Raw genomic sequence first — 17,413 nt, forward strand, 5'->3', positions numbered from 1 at the left:
TGAAGAAACGAGAGGCATCTTTTTCCAGACCAAAAAAGAAAACAAGTCCCTCACAGAATCCATTAATATATTTATAAAATCATTTAGCCCTCACCACATGATCTCAGTGTAGCATCCACTCATCTCTAGCCAACACAGCTGAAGAAGAGAACACAAGCTGTTCTGTTTGCTTCTTTGCACTGCTGTCACAGTGCAGCCTAATAATGCAGTTGGAGTATCATCTTCCATTTTCACAGACATATCCTTTTGCACTTCTAAACTGATAAAGCAACAATATACATGTGGATACATGTATTCAAATATATATATGCCTGTAGTAAAGGCACTATAACTTACTGTGAACAGTACTAAAGAGAGCTCACACTATATTATGTATGACAGGCTCAGAGAGCTTAAGGAACAGCTGGAGATGAATGAGATAATGGAAGGAGTTAACTGCTTCTTCTTGGAGGGTAAACTCAGTCTGATATGATAAAAGAAAAAACAAAAAATCTTTTGCTGCAAAAAAGCTTACCCTTGGTCCCTTCAAACATGAGAAGCATCAGGACTGATTATCAGAGGCACAGCATTTATCATGACATGACAGCAAAACATGGCAGGAGTTCACATGCTTCGTGCACACTACAAGAAAGGATGGCCTGAATATATCTACTGAACACCAGCAAATAGTGACACACACAAAAAAAAGTACTGGTTTTGTCTAGCAGAGCTGCCTTTTGCACAGACAGCAGAAGTGAAAAGGTAGTTCTGCAGCAACTGAACTAATGAAGCCCCCAGCCCTATTTACCCATAGCTTGTGGGTGATTCACTTCGTGTGCAAAAAGGTGTGAGGGTGAAGATTAAACCTTTTCCTATCAGAGGCAGCTAAGAAGTGGAGTTCTCCCTTTATTCTTCCTCTGTAACAAGTTAAAGTGAGTCTTTTGCTCAGAGGGAACTTCTACAGTCTCCCTCCCCCACAAGTTACCTTTTTCTTTACTTCAAGAATATCATGTCTTTCAGCTCCTACTCCTCTGTTAAATCAGACTGAAGCTGGCTCACATACTCAGAGCTACTGCCAGTGGAGGGAAATGAAATCAAGTGACACTGACGTACTTATGTACAACAGGACAATTTTCCTTATAAAACTCCTTCTTTACTTGAGAAATATTTTTTTAAAGTCAAGAATACAATGTTCTAGTGCTGTATCATATCTTCTACGAATACATAAGTTCTTCCAGATTTCCTGAAAAAGCAAAGGTTTTTGTGGACCCAGAACTTTCTGTAGCACTTAAGTAGACAAGGCATTTACAGGTTTTAATGGTCAGCTCAGCCAAGTTTGTGTTTCAATCACTTACAAGCAGGCATAAAAATCCAAAGTGCTACTAATCCCTAGAAGCTTTGCAAATGACCATCCTTTTTTTTCCACCCACTACTAAAGGACACCAGCTTTCTGTATTACACTGTTTATCAGCATAATCATAATTTACTCACACAGGACAAACAGAATTTTCATTAATTATTGGCCAAATTTCTGTTAAGTCCTTATAACCTACATTTTTTTTTTTCTCCATACTTTTGTGAAGCTGAAGTCTATACAAATCCACTACAGCTGGAAACACTAAAAACATGAGCATGAATTTCTAACACATTCATGCTGATCAATAAATTTCAATAAATTGAAAAGTTATGCAAGAGAAATCTGTCTTTTTATCATGTACAAGAACATCAAACGCAAACTATGGATGTTTTGGCTAACTGCAACCAGCTAAAGTACCACTTCTTTCATGAAATAAAGCAGGGAGGTTTTTTAATCCATAGGAAAGCTCAGCTTCCAACATACAAACTCAAGAAGGGGTGGGAAGCAATTTGCACAAAACTAGAGACGTCAGACTCTTTGACAGTGTATGCAAAAATCTATGGTACAGGCTATTCTAGAAAACAAAGTATTTAATCAAAGACAGCATTGTCAAAATAGTCAACTTTTTAATACTCAAACTAAATGTAGGCTATACAGCTCTCTTCCTGCCCCTTTGCTTTTTCTGAGTTCATAGCTGATTTTGATCTTTAGAAGCAGCAAGACACCAGCCACACAAAAATATGGAAGGCTTTGAATGGAATTATTTGATGTAGCAAAACAGCATCTAGGGACCAGAGATGTTCCAAAAGAAAACAGTTTCCTGCTGTTAGAAAACTACATCATTAAGTGTAAAGAAGAGGTTACCTATTTAGATATTACTGCTATCCATTATTTCTTTCCCTACACTACTTTAGAGTATATTGTTCTGTACTCTTACAACACCACAAACTAAGTCAGCAGCACAGTTGGTCCACAGCCAGCAAAATGACTGACTTGCACCTGGTCTTCTCTTAGCATTTTCTTTTTTGCCTTAAAATGAAATAACTGATTTTTATCTTCTATGAAAAACAGTTAAACAAGAGATCCTTACCTCCGCCTCTTGAAGCATTGATCTGTTTTATTTTCACTTTGTGTTTTTACTTCCCTTCCATATTCACAGTGATAAGTAATTTGTGGAGCCTTTTCTGTTCGATACATGATTTATTTGCTTCAGTTTCCATCACTTCAGTGTACCCTGCTACCTCACTGCCTTGGAGTTTCCAGAATTCATTGTTCCTCCACTTCCACTCCTTCATAAACAAAACCATCCTACATTTTGTAAGACAATTTTCAGTTTCTGCTCCAAGTCTCTTTTTTTCCCCTCTATATTTATACTAGGTATTATCATACACACACAGCTCAAAGCAATTACCCTTATATACCATACTTCTTATTCTTGACCAGTTTCTTCTTTTCCAAAACAATGTTACTTTAAAAACTGCTTTATTGGAAGATGGTGCCCAAGAGCTGATGCTTCTACATGTCTACACTTGTATCAGAACTGCTTAACCAAGAATATTGTTTCACTACTACAAGACGATATAGAAACAGGAATCATAACGTCTTTAAGAGGCTAAAATAATTATATCCAACTGTATGGAAATGCCTGATGAGGTTATCTGAATCTCAAGACCACAGCAGCAGCTGAGAAACAACTGAAACTCTAATGCAGCAATAGTTATGTACCTTTTAAAAGAGAAGGATGAGCTACCTTACTGTCCAAAAGGAAAACAAAGAACAACACCCAGAAGGAAAGTGTTTATCTGAAGAACCCCTTAGCTATAGCTCAGCTCGTTTGCGTGTCCTGCTATTTAGAATACAACCCCTGCTTTTCCAGTCCTCCCATTCCATTTCCTTCCCCCTTCAGTCTCCTTGAAAGAGTCTGGACCTGCAGAAGTAACATGTCAGTTGCACTGACAGCCATGCAATTATTCTTCTTAAAATCAGGTACCAGTTCATGTTGTTTCTAAAGTGCAGTGTGAAAAACAAGCATACTTACATATTTTTCTGTATAATAAGCACTAGATGAAGTTTAGCTTGCATTTAGGAAATAAGTTAAGTAAAACCAGGTATTTTTCTGCAGATAACAGAACATGACCAGCTCAGCTAGTACGCCTCTGACTTAGTTTACTAAACATGTTTATTAGTTTTGCACATTTTTTGCACCTAATTTTGCCCTTCCTGTTCACAAAAACCAGATCATCTGGTGTAAAATTATACAGCAATGTAGACTATAGAAGAATCTGTCTTGAACTGTCAAATGGCATTTACTCAGAAACACAGTTATATATAAAACCCACAAGTATAATACTTTTTCTGTGGTATGTTGGAATAGGAGGAAAAAACACAGTTAAGACTGTTTCCATTTCCATATACAACTTTTATTGCAATACCTGTTTTCTAGGTGTACAGATACAAATATAAAATTACCCATGAGACTTTAAACCTGCCCAAGTAGAGAACTGAAAAATTCACTTGGGTTTAGAGTCAAAGGTGACGGGTGATAAGAAGCTTCCTCACTCTCTCTCCAAGAACAACCAGGATCCACCATATTTTTGGTCCAAGATGTATGCTTTAAGCTGGCAGCAGAGTCTATGAACGAGTGTATTTACCCCAGATGTGCAGCATAAACACAGAAGCAATAAAAAGAAGACTCATGACCAAAACTGGAACAGGCCCACTAAAAATAAAGAAAAAAATGCATTAACATAAAAATGTCTGTTTTGTCCAAAGGCCAGTCATTATCAGCCAAATGAACTCATGAGTTTCTAAGCAATTGCATGAGAAAACTTTTATTCCATTCCCAACAATATCCCTTAAAATACACAAATTAGCGACCTCTATCAAAACCTTCTGCAGCCCCTATGCTTTAAAGATACAATGTTACACACCACAAATACTGCGTAGCTATGAAGCACAATATAATAACAAAAAAGGCTCACTTATTTAAAAAGCAATTAATGGTTCGTTATTACTCATTGTAAAAAAAAACTCAGGAAAATTATCATCTATATTTAATACTTGGATAGCCACCTGAGCAGAGATGTAGTCAGATAGAAAAACCAAGAGAGTCCTCTAGCGGTTAGTAAAAATTTGGCATAAAATTCACATTAGCTGTTTTTTCCAAGGCTTTATTTCATTTGAAAACAATGGCAGCAGTGGGTGAAAGATACAGGCTTACTTTTCTGAAGAAGATACACAGAATGCCAAAATTATCCCTATCATTAAATCATTCCTTAAAATGAATTAATTTCTTAACTTTTTTCCTTCCAACTGTTACACATTGTCTGAGAAATGTGTAGTGAAGTTTAAAAAAAAACAAAACAACAGTTTAATCCTAGGTTGCATGTTGAGAGACTTAATCAGCTGTTTCACACTGTTCCGAGACACAACAATTACACACACTGTTGCACAGTTCCCTGCACTCAATGCTGCTTCATACCCCTCACTTCATACAACCACATTTCTGATTTTCAACCTGCTATTTACTGGAAGAAACACTATGAACTCCTATACAGCCTGGATTACCCTCCAGGTTACTTTTTATGACGAGGTGTTACTTGAATAAAAAGAAAAAAAGAAACAGAAGATGGATTAAAACAATGATTAACAATTTTTTCTATGAGATCATGGTCCATATACCTTAAGTGTTCCTAATGACAATCTACTATTGAGTTTTAAAACTCAATTATTATCTATCATACTTAGTCTAATTTGGGTATGGAGAACCCTGAACACAGACAAAGTATAAACTAATGACAAAACACACAAAATAAAAAAGTCTAGACAGTGACTACATAGGCAACTCCCTACCAAGAGAATGTTACTTCTCAACCCCCAGTGTTTTATATCTATTTGAAGTTTATGTCTTACATAATATAACTCCTAATGACATCAGGTGCACCAAGTCCTCACAATGTATCTGAATTACTATTTAATCAATTTGAGCTTTTAGTAGTAGTAATACACAAGCTACTCTTTGCTGAAAGGTATACAGGAATAGAGCAGCACCACTAACCAGAACAGAGCTACACAGAAATAAACAGGGGGATTGCTCTGTGTGTTTGGTATTTTTTTTGAAACGGGCAGATTAAATTGTTTCCTCTACAGAATAATCAGTTTTCCAATACTGACATTTGTTTCTCATTTCCTCCACTCCAAAGACAACTTGCTGAAACCCTGCAACCCTCCTCCATACACATGAACTTTCTGAGCCCACCATGCAGTTTAAATCAACAAATAAACACATAAACCTGACACAGACACCTCTAAGGGTATGATGATCCTGTGTATTCTCAGAATGTTCTTCCTAAGGCTGCATGCTATACCACAAGATTAATTTGATTCTCTGCCACAGCTCCACAGGAAACACTGCCTAGAGCTCTTCAAGCAAGAGAGCTCAAGACAAGATACAGGAACCACAGGTACCAAGTGCCCCAGAGGGAGCAATTTTAGGACTGGCCTTCTTTTCTATGTATGCAACATTCAACCTCAGTTTTAAAGACAGAAATACCATAATCCATTGAACCAGATCCCCCCATAGCTCCCTTTTGCTAATACTGATTTTAAAAAGCATATTTTGCAGCACCCTGTAAAACAGAAATATATTTTCCTGAGGCAAACAAACACATTTGTTATTTCTGATGTTGACTACAGATACTAAATGTGTGAAGAATCAGAGGTATTTTGATCATAGCTAGCATGAAATGACTTGATCTCAGGTGTCTAAGTATTTTAATAGTAATTTTAAGAGCTTATGCTTTAAACATGATGAAACACTCAAGCCCCTCCACCATGCCAAGCTTTTACACTGCTTTATGCAGTAGTGATGACAACCATTTTTAAAAGCAACTTCAAACTGAAGCACTTCAGAGAGGAAACCACAGCTCCTGTACAGCCTATTTTTATTTTTAAGCCTCCTGAATAGGACAGAGATCATAATAATTGGTTGCTATGGAAAAAAAAACATATGTAGAAAAATACATGGAAAGCTGTAAGCAAGAAAGTTACTCCCAAGCCATGGGTCAGAAAAAGGATATGTGCGGTGTGCACGTGATTTGTAAAACTAACTGAAAAAATTTGCTTCTTCCATTAAAAGCCTGACCCTATACCCATGGTAGCTTGCAAAACCCCCCTCTCAGTGTTCCAAAATGTAAAATTTGGAACCACTATGTTGCTACATAAATAGAAGGGGAAAAAAAAACCAAAACAACACAACCTATTTACTAACCTGCTTGCATTGAAGATTAGAAAAACTGAGTGGCCGTGTAACATCGTAAGTGAAACTAAAGGATTCACAAGGAAATTTACTGAAAATGATAAAGATGCTTTGACAGCTTGTATCACAACTTTATTGAAAAGAAAAAAAATATCTGCCTAATGGTAAAATGTTTCTATTAGCTTTTTCCTCAGCTTGGTTTTATTATTTTTTTTAATTGAGCTCTAGTAGACCAAAGCCACATAAAATAGTTGACTTGCCTATCTGCAATGCTCTAGAACACTACTGTTGCTCATTGTCTTTTTGTTTTCGTTGCCTTGTCTCCTCTCTGAATCCAGAATGGAGAAAGCAAAACCTGCAGCTGCAGAACACCACTACTTGGATGGGCAGCTGGATAAGGTTTTGGTTCTCACAGTGTCAAGCACATGTGGAAACACAAGACAACTTCAGAGGAAGGATTAGTTGCAGCACAATCACCAACTATGCTATCAACAGCCCTTCCTCAAATGTTCTGTTCATGCAGCAGCTCTCTAAAACCACTCCAAAATAAAAAAAAATTAATGGATTCTAGAAAAAGAGAAATAATAGGGACATCCCCGAGTGTCTTCAGCCTCTTCACTGTATAACTCTGCAAGAAACACAAACTACCCACTCAGGTTATGACTTGGCAAACAACCATCAGCTGAAATACACCTTCCACCTTTGTTATCCAAGTAGTAACCTGCAAAGCTTGTTTGGGAAGGGGATCTGAATGACTGAAAAAGGACAAGAAGTAAAAACTTAGTTTCTCTTTGCAGCTTAAGGGACACTACCACCATAACTAAACTTGGGAGTATTCACCTTTTAAAAACAGAGATATGCATGGTATCAGAATGCTATTTGCTTTGCAGTCTTTGCTGAAGTAACTTATCTTAAGCTTTTTAATTAAAGCATCCAAAATTCTGAAAGCACATGGCATATGTTATGGTTTGGTGGTTTTGCTTTTTGCTTTTGGTTTATTTTGGGGGTGGGGGCAGGATCACAACGTACTTACTAATAAAGAAAAGCAAAAGTTTAATTAAAGGAGAACAAAAACACGCACGTAGAGGCCAAAGTTCACCACAACTAATACTTTCCAACTTCAAAGGGACTGCTTGCAGCTTTCAGATATGAAGTCTTCTTAAAGTATGTATAGCAAATTACAAAATATAATTTGTGCCTACTTACGTAAAGGCATTATAACTTAAAAACTATCTCTCCAGGTTTAGGTTAAATAAAATACTTCATCCCAAATCTATCCAAGGAACCATGAATTCCACATGCTTTTCCATGCGGACCAGAACATTGATCTCTCAAGCTCTAAACCGGGAAGATTACATAAGCAGGTGAAACATACAGCCCCCATATGTCCAACTTACACTTTGAGCCCCGGAGAGTCCTCAGTGTAGAATCGCCACATCCCACCAGTGCCCGTGGAAGTGGCACGGCCTGCACTCCTTGTCCCGCAGCTGGCATTCTTCCTTTGGGGCAGAACAGAACGAGACAAAGACCACAACACATTAGCTAGCAGTTTGGTGCCAAACTCCTGGCACTCAGCACCCCGTGAGACCCTGCAAAAGCCTGGCACCGGGATCAGCCTGCGCTGCCAGGCAAGCAGCGGGCACTGCGGCTGGCACAGCCCCGCCTGGGGCCATAGCGGGGGGCGTGCAGGGTGGGCCAGCGGGACCCACAGACGCCCTTCCCGTACACCCAGCAGAAGCAGCTTTGGCTCGGCCCGTTCGCCCTGTCCTTCCGCAGCGCTCTGGGGCTACCCAGCCGCAGAAGCACCAAGGGAATGGGGACAGGGGGTGAAAGAGCCACCCTCCATTATGAAGACGTGACGGGCCCCTTACCTCTGACGAACTGTGGATCCCGCTGTGCGGGGAGCCACGGCCTTGCTGGGGGAGCGGCCGGAGGAGCCGACGCTGGTAGCGCTAGGGTTTGGCCCAGGCTGTGAAGAGAGGAGAGATTCGTGAAGGGGGGAGAGGCGGACACAGGAGAGCGAACCCCCCAGGCACCCCCTGGCCCGGGCAGAGCCTCACCATGGCGACGACAGCACTGCTCGGGGGCCGCACGGCCTCACACCCGCTCCGCCACGGCCGCTCCGGACACCTCCCAGCCCACGACACGCCCCGCGCCACGCCTCACGGGGCCCGGCGGCTGCCCGCCGCGATGCCTGAGTAGCGCCGGCATCTTTTCCCTCCTCCCGTCCTTCAGCGGCCGCTTTCTGAGTGAGCTGACTCCGGGCGACGTCTCTCGCGCCACCGCTCCCTCACCAGCGCCGGACCAAGGCGGCTCAGCGGGGGAGGAGCGGAACGAGGCGCCGAGCAGCAGCGCGGACACCCCACAGGGCGGGGTGACGGCGAAGGCCCGGCAGGATAGCTGACGTGTCCTGCGGGAGCCACGGGGCCGCTCATGCGCGCTGCCAGCCTCTACGTGTCCGGCGGGCGTCCCCCCGCAGCAGCCATGGCGGCGGCGGCGGAGGAGGCGGAGGGGACGGCCGGGGAGGGTCCGTCCGTGCTGTTCCTCCACCCGGACCTGGGTCTGGGAGGGGCGGAGCGCCTGATAGTGGACGCGGCGCTGGCGCTGCAGGCGCGGGGCTGCAGGGTGCAGATCTGGACGGCGCACTACGACGCCGGGCGGTGCTTCGCGGAGACGCGGGGTCTGGCGGTGCGGCAGGCGGGCGGCTGGCTGCCCCGCAGCTTCTGGGGCCGCGGGCACGCCCTCTGCGCCGCCCTCCGCATGGCCTTCGTGGCACTCTACATCCTGCTGCTCAGCGATGAGAGGGTTGATGCCTTCGTCTGCGATCAGGTGCGGGGCCGGGGCTGGGGCCTGGGGCTGGGGCCTGGGGCCTGGGGCCTGGGGCCTGGGGCCTGGGACCTGGGGCTGGGGCTGGGGCTGGGGCTGGGGCTGGCAGCGGCGTCGCCGTTTGCTGAGGTGGGGTCGGGGGCAAAGAGGCCCGCTGTACTCAGCGCTGGTGAGGCCACACCTCGAGTCCTGTGTCCAGTTCTGGGCCCCTCAGTTCAGGAAGGAGATTGAGGTGCTGGAGCAGGTCCAAAGGAGGGCAACCAGGCTGGTGAAGGGACTCGAGCACAGATCCTATGAGGAGAGGCTGAGGGAGCTGGGGCTGTTCAGCCTGGAGAAGAGGAGGCTCAGGGGAGACCTCATCACTCTCTACAACTCCCTGAAAGGAGGGTGTAGCCAGGGCAGGGTTGGTCTCTTTTCCCAGGCAACTCTCAGCAAGACAAGAGGGCACGGTCTCAAGTTGTGCCGGGGGAGGTTTAGGTTGGACATTAGAAAGAATTTCTTTACCGAGAGAGTGATCAAGCATTGGAATGGGCTGCCCCGGGAAGTGGTGGATTCTCCGTCCCTGGAGATATTTAAAAAGAGACTGGATGTGGCACTCAGTGCCATGGTCTGGTAACTGCAGCGGTAGTGGATCAAGGGTTGGACTTGATGATCTCTGAGGTCCCTTCCAACCCAGCCAATGCTATGATTCTATGAAGGTGGGGGTGTTATTGGCAGGTTGTGTGGCAGGTTGAGGGGGAGGAAGGTGCTGCTGCTGCTTGGAGTGCCCTACCAGCTGTTCCTGGAGGTGGGCCTCAGGAGGAGGAGGTGTGTGGGGAAATGATGGAAAGGAGACGTGGAGGAGAAGGGGGCTTGGTGGCCTGGCAGGCCAAGGTGAGGGAGAAAATCCAGAGTAGGAGGCCCTGGACAAGGGAGTGGCACCCGGTGCTCCTGAGGAGAGAAGGTTCTTGGCTTGCAAAGGGCTCTCTACCAAGGGATGGCTTCCCGCATCTCTGGAAGCGTTCAAGGCCAGGTTTGGTGGGAGGGTGTTGGTCTAGCGGGAGGGTGTGCCTGCCCAGGCAGGGGGGTTGGAACTAGGTGACCTTTAAGGTCCCTTCCAACCGAAGCTGTTCTATGGTTCTGTGAAATCACACGTACATGCTGGTGGCACTAACTCAGATGTTTCCTCTTGTTCTGTCTTTTCTGATTTCACTAGGTTTCTGCTTGCATCCCCGTGCTTAGACTGGCCAGAACCCGTAAGAAGGTTTTGTTTTACTGTCACTTTCCTGATCAGCTTCTCACCAAGAGAGAATCTTTCCTAAAACGCATCTACAGGTTACCACTTGACTGGCTGGAAGAGTACACGACTGGCATGGCAGACTGTATTGTTGTGAACAGCAAATTCACTGCCAGTGTGTTCAAGGACACGTTTAAGTCTTTATCTCATATAAACCCAGATGTCCTCTACCCATCACTCAATGTCAGTAGCTTTGAAGCAATAGTTCCTGCGGATGTAACTGACCTGATACCCAAAAAGAAGAAGTTCCTGTTTCTGTCCATTAATAGGTATGAGAGAAAAAAGAATCTAGCTCTGGCTCTTGAAGCTTTGCATGATCTTCGAGGAAGACTTGGTGCTCATGAGTGGGACGAAGTTCACTTGGTTATGGCAGGTGGATATGATAAACGAGTTCTGGAAAATGTGGAGCACTATGAAGAGCTGAGGAGACTTGCAGCCAAGCTTGGTATTACTGACCATGTCACTTTTCTGAGATCATTCTCAGATGAACAGAAAGTCTCTCTTTTTAGTAACTCTATATGTGTGCTTTATACACCAAGCAATGAACATTTTGGCATTGTCCCTCTGGAGGCAATGTATATGAGGTGTCCAGTTGTAGCAGTTAATTCAGGAGGTCCTTTAGAATCCATCTTGCACAATGTTACAGGATTTTTGTGTGATCCTCTGCCAACGCAATTCTCTGAGGCCATGGAAAAAATTGTGAGAGATCCTCTCTTAAAGGACAAAATGGGAGCAGCTGGGAGAGACAGAGTTATGGAAAAATTTTCCTCAGAAGCCTTCACAGAACAGCTGTACCAATACGTATGCAGATTAACACAATAAATTTATCTTTCTATATTACATTTTGCAGCTTTGTATCTCTGATTTGCATAAGGGACCAGTATTGATTTTGACTACAATGAACAATCTGGGACATCAGAATTTTGTTGCTATGTCTCTTCTGCATTATGTTGCTTGATACAAAGAATGACAAGAAACATTTTGTGCTGTTTGATGAGAGGGGTAAAGTTTTCATGTGGTAGACTTGTCTGCCATTGTAGGAGTTCTTTTGTTTACTCTGCCTTGGAAAAACATATAGTTAAGTGGCAGTAACTTACTAGGAAATTACTGTGCTTTTTGCATTATTACTGTGCCATATGACTGGTTCAACTTACAAAATGTAAATTTGTACACATAAGACAAGCACAATGTTATGCATTTAAGGTGTTCATTGCTGATTTTTAACTAAAACAGCTGTCTCAGTTGAAGTGTGGAGAGAGTCCAGCCATGTTTAAAAAACCCAACACCTTTAGGGATATGAATGATGCGGTTGTAAAATGATTGACCTTTTACTGTAACTCTTAAATTGCACCATGTAGTCACACTGGGTATCATAAAAAAGCATAAAGATGTGTGAGCACGAGGAAGCTGAGACTAGAAACCTGAGCACATCCGATCAGGCAAAAATCTGGGTGTTGAAATTCTTGGTCTGTGCAGACACCTGCAGTGCTTAAGGGTATAATGTTACTTTTGGATTTTCTGGTTTGTAGCGACTTAAAAGATGTGCCCCTTATTTAACGTTTCATTCTAAATAATAGTGCACTTTTAAGAAAAGGTGGCAACCTGGAGCAGGTAATAAAGACATATTCTGTTTTGCTGTTTTAGTGGTAACCTCTCAATATAATTTTTTTTTTTATTCAGTTGGGGTATACATTTCTCCCAATGTTGTGACTTCCCATGTGACAGTAATTTTAATTTTTTTTCAAGTCTAATACCTGGTTTTGGTCAAGGGATACCTGATTTTTTAATCTTCCAGCATTCATAGTGCATCTGTGTTAGTTGGCTGTTCTGTTTCTAATAACACACAGTCCATATAGTTAAGTCTGAAAATTGATAAACTATACAATTTCCTTGCCCTTTGAAATCCAGTTTTATTTATAAAACACATTTTTAAATGCATATTCTGCAATTTGTATTTAAAATAAAGTTTAAGACACTTTTACATCTAGTACTTGACAACAGAGACCAGTCGTTCCTGGCTTACCAAATCTCAGTATGGAGGTTTAATTTAAAGTAAACCAAAAAATCCACTACTTTAGTCCTTGTCTTTAATCAGAAAGTTGGGATGCTACAGTGTTTATTGATAGTTGGGAGTGGGTGATCTCGGGCCCTTTATGTCCAACATATGTTCACATCACAAGACCTGGCAAGCCTGAATCTGTCTGTCTGGCCTGTTCCTGCATTTGTGCACTTTCCCCACCAATTGAAAGTTTTGCTAAATCTTTGCAAATTTTTCAGGATGGGTTTAGCAATGAGTGACTGAAGAGCCAGGAGAGAGTGTGAAAATTATTTCCATTCTTTGACATTAACACCTTCAATATGGACTTGGTCGTCTGGGTTTTAAGCTCCAGTGAGAAGGTGCAAGATGGTTGGAGTTGATTCCTGTGGCTGCTTAGTTTTTGATAGAATCACAGAATGGTTTGGGTTGGAAGGAACCCAAAGATCATCCAGTTCCAACTTCTCTGCATGGCCAGGGACACCTCCCACTACTTCAGGTTGCTCAAAGCCACATCTCACCTGGCCTAGAGCACTTCCAGGGATAAGGCATCCCCAACTTCCCTGGGCAGTGTTCCAGTGTCTGACCACCATCACAAGAATTTCTTCCTAATGTTTTTAACCTAAATCTACCCTCTTTCAGTTTGAAAGTGTTCCCCCTTGTCCTGTCACTACATGCCCTGGTAAAAAGTTTCTCTCCCCCTCCCCCTCAGCTCTCCTGAGGGGAAAAGAATTTACATCACGTTCTGCTTTGCAGGTTGCAGGGGAATTACCCTGGTGCTGAAAAGTACACCTTAATTCATGCTTGCCCGCATAGCTGGGGGAGAACCTCCACTTATCCCCCAGTCCTGGGCTCCAGCCCTTTCCTGAGCAGAAACAAGGTAACATGTTAGCTCCAGGTTGGAACCAGGGAAGCCAAACAGCTCAAGGATGTGGCTAGAAAGGGGACACCTGTGACACAGCTCACACAGAAGCTGAAGGCTCTGGCTGGAGTTAAATGGAGCCCCCGCACCCACGAGCAGTGAGTGGGTTTTAGTGAAGGCCCCAGGTGGGGTGGGTCAGGGTCAGTAAGGCCATTGGGTTTAATGATTGCTGGGCTGTTTTAGTGCCACCAAGCTGCTTGGGTGCGATGGAGCTGTGCAGCAGCCACCTGCAGCTCCCAGGCAGCTGAGGGTCTTCTTGAGTCAGCTATGGTTTCTTAGTTTCTTTTCCTCCATCACTTTTTCTCATTTTCCCTTTGAAATTCATGGAAATGGTTACATTCATAAGACCCAACTACAAGGACTTCCAGAGTTAAACACCCCCTTGCATAAAGACCACCTTATTTAGATTGTTTTGAGTCCACCCTCTGCTTGCTTCATTTTAAACCTTTTAATTTTTCCTTTAGAAGTGTCACGGTTTAACACTGGCCCGGCAATTAAACCGAGTGACAGATGCTCTAAGCAAAAGTACAAGACAGAAAATCACCTTTATCCTGGCCCAAACCAGGACAAGAAGACACTAAACTATATCCATCTTCTTCACACCACTCATAACTGCAGTATAGTTGCAAAGATTCCCTCTTTGCTATCCCCTCTCACCTGCTGTGGGGGGGCTCTGTACTGCCTCCCTCAGAGTCCACCTCCTTGGCTTGGGATAAGGCAGGAGGAGATCTAAAGATGATGGGCTTTTTTTCATTTTTAATTAGTCTGCCCTAAGTTACCTCTTGACAGGAGAGGCACAAATCACTTCTCTTTGGCTCTCTGTGCTTTAGGTTCAGCAATCCTCAGTAACGCTGGGTGGATTGCATCTCAAAGAATAGCATCACATCTGTATAAATTGCCTCAGGATTTTTGCTGTGTCTTAGCATTCATCTTATATTTCTTAATGTCTTAAACTGGTGAGTGCTACTGCTGTGTGTGAGGAAAGCTAATTATGATCTGATACTACCTAGTGTTTCAGAGCTGTAACCTTTGAGATTAAAGCTGTGCTTGTCCTTAAATGTTTTCATATTAGGCAGTGTCTCAGTCACATTGGTAAGTTCTCTTAAGCAAATCTTCATCCAAGGACAGTGTGCTGTCCTTTCACTACTGCTGCTTTAAAGACCCTCACATGAAACCAAAATCTTAGGTTTTCAGAAGAACTTTTTGTCCCAAAAGTGCAAGCCCTCAGTCAGTTCCTTATTTTGTGCTGATGTAGATTTGGTTTTGATTCCTTTCTACTTCCTCGCCTCTTTTTTGGAAATCTAACAAGGATCTTGATCATGCAAGTAGAATGCATGATGGCCTTCTCAGTGACAAGACACCTGTCAGTTAAATAGAAGCAGCTCCACCACAGGAGGACATTAAATGCCACCCATATTTTACAAATCAGCATGTTCTAGGGGATATCAAATACATTTTGTTGTGTTGTCTTTATACCAACACAATGCTAGAAATCAAGGCTGGCCAATTCTGAGTTTCCAAAATGGCAGGTTTTTTGAGCAATGATTATTTTTACCTGTACTGAATATGTTTTAGAAATCCATACTCTGTGTGTATAACTTCCTCCTTTATTGTCCTTTATTTAAATAAAAGAATATTTAAAAGAGATTTATTTAAATCAAATTGCAAATGCTTTGTGCAGTCTTAGAAGCAATGCTAAGTATTGTACAAGTATAATTAAATAACTTATAATTAGCCCACAAAAAATGAAGATTTTAAATTCATATCCCACCAGCGTGGTGTTAAGGATGATGCAACAAGAAGAAAATGGTTGCAAGAGGAATTCATGTCCTGTCCTCTCCTTCCCATAACTGCATGTCCCTCTACCTTCAGTTAGAACCCAGATATATAAATACAGCCAAATACATAAGTTTTTTTAAAGCATAGTTGGAAAAATAAGGGCAGAGTACTAGGTGCAAACAAAGAAAGGCAAAAAGAGCCGTGATTAGGTTTTAGAGTTTCTTCACTTACCAATATTATGGGTTGGAAGGTGAAAACCCATCATTTTCCTTCTGCAATTTGTCTTTAGTACCTACAGCAAATAAGGTAAGCCAAAAATGAGTAATTTTTTACATGTAATTTTCGTATACTCTTTTTCAGATTATTTTAAAAAAATCAAAGTAACAGCAATTGTTGGGATTAAACTGGCCAGTTAATGCTGCTTTTTTTCCACTTCCCCATCCCCTTCATTACATTTTTTTCAATTTTTAAACAATATAAAAAATTTATAGATTTTAGCTTTTACATGGGGTCTATAAAAACCTCATACTACATTATCATATTGCTACACTTTATTCCTTTTTATTATGGCTTTATTCTCTGTCATGGATAAAATGGCTGCTATTTTATTTTGAATTGTAATTTATTATACAGTTAATATCACAGGGGTATTTTCAGTGAAACAGTAACTGTAAAATACTGAAAATATATAGTTTTATCACAGGGGTATATTCAGTAGCATGAATGTTAACACAAATAGTGGTGAAGAAAATAGACATTTTAATTATAGTTGCCTTTGTCTACTTTTATGCTGAAAGTAGAGCGTGTGACTGAAAAAGAAATAAATCAGAAGTTAGTCTCTATTGATTTATGGATAAGAAGTTCTTCAGTGATTATGATTTATGACCAAGACTGATTAACTTCATTACAGATTTTTGCACTCTTATGGATATGGGAAGACCAACAAGTTTGACATCATGAACTCTGAAACTAATCTATTAGCATTATCATATATTTATTACTCTAATTTCTGAAAGAGAGAAAAAATGCAACAATTGAGAAATTAAATTAGAAATACTTTGGAGCTGTTTTACAGGAACAAAGGGAACAACAGTTCCTAAGTTTTGAAACTTTCACATAAGATAATGACTAGAAAATTATCTTTCAAACACTTCACACTGCAACTACAGTCACATGCTCTTTTAATTTGATTAACTTTTCCCTTCACACTTATACCCAGAACTCCTGCACTGTATTGCAAGATTTTTAAAAGACAGAAAGTTCAGAGGCTCTCTTCAGTAATTCCCAGGCAAAAGTCACAAGAAAAAAAATCCAAAACCCAAAACAAAAAAACAAAAAAAAAAACCCCACACAAAAACCTACAACAAACCAAACATAGTTCTTGCTTGTGTATCTTAAGTATTTACAAGCATGTAAAACAAATCATAGCAGCATCACACCTTGTCTGATATATTCGTTTTTAATTTTGATCCTGGCCCAGCATAGGCCCTTTAAGCAAGCCCAGAGCTGAACAGGGTGCTCTCTATAGTAACTCTATAGCCCAAAGTAGAGTAGGAAGTACAAAAAACAATCAGGAAGACTGCAGAAGAGATCTATGGCCCTGAGTGATTTTCAGCCCACATATTCCTTCCCAGGGGCTGGAACACCCACCATATTGATGAGGATTATATTACAGATGTTAGTAATGGAAATCACTTTTGTATTGTGACCTAACTGCAATTACAATTACTCCTCAGTATTTTTTCCTGTACTGTGCTCTAAGTACATCACTCTACCACTCTGATAGATCAAAATCCTGTGTAACATAGGACAACATAAAAGAAAAACAGGAGACTTGATGTTAAATATTAAATCCTTCATGCGTGGAATATGTAAAAGGACCTGGTCTGAGAGTAGCATATTGCCTGTGTGGAGAGGCTAAGGGAAGCAGGCTTGGTAATTAGGTTCCAGTTCTCACAGGGGATTACTGGGAAGAAAGAGCA

The 17,413-nt window shown here is 41.9% G+C and overlaps 2 protein-coding genes across 2 annotated transcripts; one reads left to right on the forward strand and one right to left on the reverse strand.

Annotated features, from left to right (window-relative positions):
- Window positions 1–3,734: 3,734 nt before the first annotated feature.
- SEC61B (SEC61 translocon subunit beta) lies at window positions 3,735–8,898 on the reverse strand. The gene is made up of 4 exons (XM_071736986.1): window positions 8,654–8,898; window positions 8,465–8,562; window positions 7,991–8,092; window positions 3,735–4,055 (listed from the first exon to the last, which is right to left on the reverse strand). Exons 1-4 carry the CDS (start codon window positions 8,654–8,656, stop codon window positions 3,968–3,970), a joined length of 291 nt encoding a protein of 96 aa, XP_071593087.1. The 5' UTR covers window positions 8,657–8,898; the 3' UTR covers window positions 3,735–3,967.
- Window positions 8,899–9,026: 128 nt separating this feature from the next.
- ALG2 (ALG2 alpha-1,3/1,6-mannosyltransferase) lies at window positions 9,027–12,338 on the forward strand. The gene is made up of 2 exons (XM_071736984.1): window positions 9,027–9,422; window positions 10,615–12,338. Exons 1-2 carry the CDS (start codon window positions 9,027–9,029, stop codon window positions 11,515–11,517), a joined length of 1,299 nt encoding a protein of 432 aa, XP_071593085.1. The 3' UTR covers window positions 11,518–12,338.
- Window positions 12,339–17,413: the final 5,075 nt, after the last annotated feature.

This window comes from Heliangelus exortis, chromosome 2 (assembly GCF_036169615.1).
Source record: "Heliangelus exortis chromosome 2, bHelExo1.hap1, whole genome shotgun sequence".
In the NCBI taxonomy this organism is placed as follows: Eukaryota; Metazoa; Chordata; class Aves; order Apodiformes; family Trochilidae; genus Heliangelus; species Heliangelus exortis.